Source organism: Talpa europaea (genome assembly GCF_964194135.1).
Source record: "Talpa europaea genome assembly, chromosome: 5".
Taxonomy (NCBI): domain Eukaryota; kingdom Metazoa; phylum Chordata; class Mammalia; order Eulipotyphla; family Talpidae; genus Talpa; species Talpa europaea.
The window spans coordinates 103,981,024-103,989,327 of record NC_140071.1 but is presented as its reverse complement, the minus strand read 5'-3'; the positions used below and the strand labels follow the sequence as shown (position 1 = coordinate 103,989,327).

Sequence of the window (8,304 nt, the reverse complement as noted above, 5' to 3'; positions counted from 1 at the left end):
ACTGGGTAATGCCAATTTATTCACTTCAGTCATTTTGGTAGATGATTGTTATATGGTAGCTTTAATTTACATTTTTCTGAGGACCAGTGATATTTAGCACCTTTTCATATATTTATTGGTATTTGAGTTACCCTAATTTTTGTGAGGTGCCCATTCAAGACCAGCCTATATGTATCAGTTGCCTTCTTTACTGAATCTGCCCAACTAAATCTTTGAGCATGTTGGGAACTGATTTAGATGAAGAGTTATGCTTGGCCAAGCCAGGTTTGAGATATTAATTAGATACTCAGTTGTGCTGATCAAGAAGACAGTTCTCAATGTATGCATTTGTAGTTCATGAAAGAAATATGGAGATAAACATTTGGAAGCCTTTAGACAATGGATAGATTTAAAGTCATGTAACTAAATAATACCAACCAGAGTAAGTTAACCCTAGGGTAATTTAACCATTAAAATTATAGCAAAGGAGAAAATTCCTAAAATAATTTAACCCTTTAAATTTTGGCAAAGGAGAAAATGTCAGAAGAAAGACTAAAATGATGGAAAACATAACTTATATAAATTTTACACTTGATCCTGAGATGGGGAAAATATTTAGGATGCAGGAAAGAAATGATTGTTGAAGACATATTGTGTAAACTCTAGAGGACAAAATCAAGTATAACATAGAAATTGATAGAGGGATAATTTATCACAATGAGGCAATTACATTCAATGGCTAGCAGAGCTTCACATAAGTCTATTTTCTTAGGTATTGCTAACTAAAACATCTTAGCTCATTCTGATTTTGATACTGTTTCTTTCTGTGCTAGTGGAGTCCATTACATGTAACAACAGGAAATGCCAGTCTCATACTATTTAGTGTACTAAGCACATTAAACTTCAATAAAAATTCTTTGAAATGACTCTTACATTGTAGATGTGGATATTGCACTGAGAGACTTTCACAGCACCACTTATTTACCACTTGAAGAGTTATGATTCTGAAGCTTTTTTTCTTTTCCTACAATGACCATAATATTTAACATGCAGTGCTGGATATTTTTGAGACTGAAAGGCCAAGTGTAATAGTTGAACTGGGATAACAGGTATAAACCAAGACTTCCTAGTATATAAGGTATGAACTCCTTATGTTTTCCTCCAATTTCAAATACCATTTAAAATTCAATTCAGAGCATTCTATTCAACTTCAATTCTCCTACAAAAGTTTAAAGGACCAATAACATTAAGTTAACAATAAGGAGGTCAACAAGGTTGAAAAGTTATAATAAAGACAGTAAAACTTAAATATGCCTAAAGGATGATTTTATTGAAATGACTGGTTAGAAAAAATAATAACAAGCACAATTTCCAAAACTATTTTTTCACGCATTTTTGATATGCTTATATTATTTCCAACTCAAAAATGAACTTCTGTGTTATTAGCTGAACTAAAATTTAAAAAGTGTAGAGTTTTTGTGTCAAATTCGAATTAAGGTAAACACCATATAATACATAAAATAAAGAAAGAAATGAAGTTTCCTTTTTTCCATGTAGATTCTTTAGAAATTATTAGTTTTGATAATATGATACAAATATTGAAAAGAAGCACATTTCCAGTTGCAGTCAATTCTGTGGAATAGAGAACAAGTATAGTATTAGTTATACTATATAACTATTCATCTCACCCCATTATTAATTTTGGTGTGACTAATTCATAAGATAAATATTATTACACATGTGCCATATTGTGCCCTCTCTTGGAGGAATAATATAAAGGTTTTTCTAGAAGCAAATATCAGTTCACTTTAATTGTTTTAGTGAAATATCTAACCTATATGATCACAAAAGATTTCTATGGGGCCTCCCCTGGTGGCGCAGCCATTGAGCACTGGGCTGTGAAGATGCCTGCAGCCTCAGCAGTGCCGATTTGATCCCTGGCCGCCAAGCGAGGGCCCCACGTGGTGTGACAGACCTCTTCTGTCGCGCCCACTGCTTCTCTCAGCAGTGTATTTCATCTGTCTGCCTGTTCTGTTCCCTGCTCTGGCCCTGGTGAATCCTCTCACCCTCCCGCGCTTCTGACTATACCCGGTGCTTGTATAAATAAACAAACAAACAAACAAACAAACAAACAAATAAATAAATCTTGGGAAAAAAAGAAAAAAAAAAGATTTCTATGTTAGGAATTCCCAAAGCATAGTCTACCCATTCTTAACCCTTACATCTAGACTAATGAATTCTATTTTGAATCATAAATTAAAGACAACATATAAAATTTTAAATGAGATTAAAAACAACTGAATTTTATACAGCCTAAGTATAGGGTAAATGGTTTACAGGCTTTTCTGCCCTCCCACCATTAGGATTGCCCTGCCTGATGGGGCACCTGCAGTTGTTACGTTGTTGTAAGCTGTCTTGTTTACTTCTGTGAGCCATGGGAGGACTATTGAGGTAGTCACCGAGAGCAGCAGAAGCAGGAGAGAGGCAGGAGAGAAGAGAGAGAGAAGCTAGAGAAGACCAGAGTGAAGACTTACTGGGGGCTTGGAGACCTCCCAGCCACCCCCCCTCAACTCCCCTGCCTGCCATGTACCTGTTTGCCACGCTACATGCAAAGCTCAATAAAAGCCTGAGAAACCCACCGATGGCTCCAGGACTCTCCTTTACCCATCTGTTGGATCAGAAAACCTGCCCTGTGCCTATCCTGCCACTACACTAAGTTAGAAATGAGAATGCAATGCAAGTTGAATTTTTAAAAAGCTCAAACATATTTACGTAAAAGAAGAAATAGTTTTCCTTAAAATGATGGTATAGGCACTAGAAAGCAAGCCAATAAAACTTGTCAACACATAAATAAAATTTTAAATTGCTGGAAATACAAAATACATAATAGTCTACCATTAAGAATAAATTGATAATAAATAACTTGGCATATTGGCATATTGCCACTGCTTTGGGCTTATCCAGGAGAATTAAATAGAAAAATATATTAATGTAAAATTTAAATTTATTATATTATAAATATTAACTTTAATATAAAAAATGATCATTCTATATACTGACTCTTAAAGCTTACCAAAAGTGAGAAGAGGGTGTGAACTGTGAAATCCTCTTAGACCTTAAAAATTAGAATAAATAAAAATACAATTTACCTTTTAGCAAAAATATTTCCCTAAGAATTTAATATGTAATAAAGTAGACATCTCAATCTTTTGCCCATATATGTGAGATATATATATATATATATATCTCAAAAGCCAGATATAAAATGACACATATATATATAACATATGTCTCTTACATATATATCTTATATATGTGTGTGTGTGTGTATATATATATATATATATATATAACATACATATATCTCAAAAGCCAGATATAAAATAAAGCATATTGGAAAATAAAATAAATGTGCACAGGGAAAATTTTTAAAACATAGAAAATGATTTGTTAAGGCCAAACCCAGTAAGATTATATCAAGTTTTATCTGGCTTTAGTAAGCCTTGATCCTCTTCTAAATTCTGAAGAAACCAATTAAATCCAAATCACTGAAATCATTCTTTTCCAATACTGAGTTTCCTTTACATAGAAAATCAAAACAATTCTCTCAGAATCTCTATGATGAGGCCAAGACACTGGTATTTGGAAAACAATTAGTTCTGTGGATTATTCTTCTGTGTAGCTAGTGTTCAGAATAACTAAAACTATCTGCATTTTGGAACCACTCTTTGTTCATTTATTTTTACATTCTAGCACCCTCACTTATCTGACATCAGGTACACATCATGAGTGAAACAGCCAGGTGACTACTGCGGGCTTACCATCAAGAAGCTGTAAGCGGGGGCGAGTGGCAGAGGCATAGAGTAGAACTGGTGGGTCTGATCAAGCAGAGGTTGCTGGTTCAGGTGAAGGGCTTGCAGGGACATGTATCTCTGGGGGGCGGGTGTCACTTGCTGGGGAATAGCCTGGACTTTGGACTGAAAAAAGGGTGGCAGGGGCTGAGAAGGAATCCTGGGAGTCTGAGAAAAAATCTGAGAAAGAGCCTGGGGCATCTGGGGTATCTGGGGCATCTGGGGTATCTGGGGCATCTGGGGTATCTGGGGCATCTGGGGTATTTGGGGCACTTGGGGCACTTGGGGCACTTGGGGCACCCAGGACTGGGGCAGAGAAAGACGCATGAAAAGTTGCAGGTTTTCGAGGTCAGTGAAGTTCATGGTCTGACTATCAGAAAAGGGCGTGATTGGAGATTTAAGGAAGGGCATCATTTTGTGCTTAGGAAAGATGGTCTCCTTGCTTTTGGGGTCTTGCACTATTTCAGGTGAAACAAAAGGCGACATCACAGGCTGAGCAGAAAGCCGGACGTTTTGTGGAAAGAGGGTGAAAGGGATGGGCTCAGCAAAAGGATAAACGAAAGGGAGTGACTGGAAAAATGGGTGGATTTTATCCTGGCTTTCATCCTGGAAAGAGAGAAAAAGAAGCTTTGAGTCTGTGGGTTAGCTGTAATTGTTATTCACGGTGCATTATACTCCTCTTCTTTTAACAATCATAAATGAGTAAAAAGAGACAAAGAAAATCTTTCACTTATTTTTTCACTTATCTGTAGCTACTATGATACTTGCTATAGAGTGACCTAAAGAACTGGTAGGAGTTCGGATGTGTCTTGTTAGGGATGGCATTTTTTTTTTTCTTTAAAGGTAGGTGACATTAAAGCACAGCTTTAATAAAAATATGTAAGCACAGCTTATACATGAAACAATTAAAGTATAGAGAAACAGGTTATGCAACTAATAAATGATCAGATTAGGATTTGTGCCATATTGCCATCCTATGCTCTTTCATCAGCTTATTCATCCTGAGAAAAAGGTGAATGTATTCCCAACCTGAAAATGTGTCCACTGATGTGTTTTTACTGAGAGCAACTAGTTATACTATTAGTAAAGCGAGTAAATCTATAGTGGTTATTGCATATTTATTCTGTAATCTAGAAGCTGACTGTGTTTAAAACATGGATTTATCTCTTAAAAATATACTGACACTATCAAACTTTAATTTCTTATACTAAGATTTATAATTACTGAAAAAGTAATAGAAATATTTACATATTATATCTCATAAAAACTTTATAGGAATTAATTACCTCTTTTTGCTGCTGTTCCTGATGTTTAGATTTCTCAAGTTTTTGCTAAAAACATATCACATATAAAGAAATGTTATTATTTGCAAAAATTGAACAGAAAATTTTAAAAATATGTCCATTTAAAAAGGCTTTACCTTGTTGATGTGTGTGATAGATTCCTTCAGAAAAATGAAAATAAAATCAGGTTCAGTTTTAATGAATGATTCTTATTAAAATAAAATAATGACACTTCGTAGATTAATACAGATACCTTGTTTAATAACATTAAAAACAGAATAATTGCTGAAACTTCGATGTTACACTATCCTGGATAAACGTGTTAGTAGAAAAGAAAAGAAATGAAGCCAAGAAAGAAAAGAAAATTAGCACAGTACAAAAAGGGATATTCATCAGAAGGTAATTTCCTTCTAGCACCATGTTCCCTCTACTACCCCATCTGTTTCTAAAAAAAAAAAAAGAATCATTGAAAATATTTAATAACAACAATTCTATCAATCATTCTTAGTTCACCTATTATGTGTAAGCTTCAAATGAATGTAAGAAAGAAATATCAATAACTCCCCTACAAATGTTACATAAATGTCAAAACAGTGGCATATCACTGTATAAAAAACAAGAAGAAAACTGGACTCTAACGTTCATTAAAAATTTTTAGTGAGTTAACTAAGATAATGCTAGAGTACTGAATTCTCCAGACATTTATTCTATTTTTAAGAAAATACAATGGAAATTTATATTAGAATGTGACACATTTGGTTTAATAGTGCTAATGTAATATGAAAAGATAGACCAGCATTTTACTGTCCCTAAACTGGTAAGTGGCCTGTGAATGAATATTGCCTTACCTCACTGCTAGAAACACTTTCTGCAGTCTGTAAAGAGGAAAAAAAAAAAAAAAAAGAAAATCCACTATAAGCTGAGTCTTCTATTAGATCATCAAAGAAGTTACTATTTTATGATTTTATGGCTGGAAAAATTTCTCTGAATAAAAATAGCTTACCTCACTGAATACACTGACGTCTTCCTTCTGCAGAGAAAAAATAAGACCAATTTACTTTCCATAGCTAGCTCTATTAACATTTTTCCTACTTAATTTTTACCTTCTTTATACAGCTATTAATTTCAAACTTTGAGAAATCAAAATGTTTTAGTTCTTAATACTATATCATTTAATTCATGTGGCATGTACAGAAACAAATCTAACAAAACACACAACAAAAACAACACTCAAACTGACAACAAAACAAGGTAGCTGAGTGAGAAGAGCAGGTAGAAAAGGTCAGTTTGATAATGGTGAATGCTGACAGGGTTGGTGATTTTTTTCTGCACTTACCTCCCTTGCTAGGGCAAGAGCCACCAGGCAAGCAAGAATGAGGACCTTCATGACTATCAAGTCCTATAAGTGGGGAAATGAGGATATGGATCAATGTAATATATTTTCTTATTTAGGTGTGATTACTTTCCTTTAAAAGTTACCAAATACAATGCACAAATAAAATGCTTTCATTTTTGCAAAAAAAAAAAAACTAATAACAGAAGTTTTAACATATGACCAAGGTGAAAATCTACTCTAGCCCAGTACTTTTACTTATTAAATTCATACTTTATTTTTATTGCCAACTATTCCAATTTTTTTCAGCCAACATCTCTACCCTACTTCACTTTTTCATCTCATTCACAGTAGTAGATATTTTTCTTAGGACAGAGAATAGTTATAAATGTTTACAGACAATTTATTAATTGATTCATCTATTTAAGGAATATATACTTTACACCTTTCAGTGCCAAATATTGTTAGGTGCTGGGATTACAGAGGTGAAGAAAATAGTGAGGCCTCAGCTTTGATGGAGCTTCAGTTCTATTTGCAAGAGACCAATCAAAGAAAATGTATACCAAGAAGATTATGTTTTAATTTTTATTTCCTTCACTAAATTAAACAGTTTCCATGAATATCTGGCTTACTCAGGTCTCCTTAATTCCAATAAAACAGATTTTCTTTTTAGCATTTCCTTTATTTGCTCCACTTTTTCAGATGTTTTCTTAGACTCTGTTTCTTTATACCCACTACACAACCTTTATCCCCACATACCCAATGAAGTCTCTTCTCCTTTTACCACTTAACTTCAGAGATCATAAACTATGCTTCCTCATTATGATATAATGAGGGCTCAGATTCTCTTGCCCCATCTGCACTGCAGGATACTTTTTGTAACATACCTTAAAACATTAACACTTTTAACCAACAAGCATTAAATTCTTGTTTTGTTGTATTTCTATAATTTCTTGTAGAAAAGGATGTTTGTGTCACCAATATTCCTTGACACTATGTTCAGCACTAGACTTTTAAACTAAATTTATGAACTAAAGCGATATCATGGAAAATATCTCTAGTAACCTGCAAAAAAATCCTTTCCAATATTTGAAGGTTGAGAATATTCTCTGTTAGGGAAAACATTCTTCTATATTTTTTGCATGGCTGCTATATCATTCTTTATTAACTTTGCTAAGACCTCCATAGTTTCCAAATAAATTTTTGTCATTTCTGCACTCAAAAAAAGAATATCATACTCTATTATAAATCATTAGAAGGAAGGAAGCAATCACTGCATTTTCTATGTATTATTATTAGCACTTTTATCTAACAATTTTAAACCAAAATTTCTTTACTGACTAATATACTTTAAACTACTTTTTCTTTCAAATCACATCTTGCTTTTGCTTACAAATCATCTTTGTACCATCTAGAATTTTCTTACAAAGTAAAACATTCCTTTTTAAACTAATTCTGTATTTTGAATTTGTATTTTAATACTATTTTGAAATATTATAAACTTGGAAGTTGGATACTTTAAACAAGTTTGATCATTATAAGCATATATAAAGTACCTCATGAAGTACTTGTTAATTAAACTTTCCCAATAATAATTCATATTGTCATAAATTAAAGATATTTGCTTTTATGGCTGTGGTATGTTTAATCAAGCTGAAATACCTATAATTCAAGAAACAGAATTTTTAATAAACCTTATCACTTTCTAGCCTTATGCTAAAAATAAATAATCACCATTACCACATTTCTTAGACTCATAATATTCATGTGGTCCAGTATTATTTTTACAAAATCTTAAAAACACTTGTATTTCCAACATTATCTTAAGTTCCCTGTTTCAAAGAATATACTTTGAGCT

At 33.2% G+C, this 8,304-nt stretch overlaps 1 protein-coding gene across 1 annotated transcript; it reads right to left on the bottom strand.

Moving 5' to 3' along the window:
- Window positions 1-3,785: 3,785 nt before the first annotated feature.
- Window positions 3,786-6,500, bottom strand: CSN2 (casein beta; the record flags this gene model as incomplete). The annotated part of the gene is made up of 6 exons (XM_084232991.1): window positions 3,786-4,436; window positions 5,117-5,161; window positions 5,251-5,274; window positions 5,962-5,988; window positions 6,117-6,143; window positions 6,450-6,500. 6 exons carry the CDS (start codon window positions 6,498-6,500, stop codon window positions 3,786-3,788), a joined length of 825 nt encoding a protein of 274 aa, XP_084089117.1.
- Between the last annotated feature and the right edge of the window lie 1,804 nt (window positions 6,501-8,304).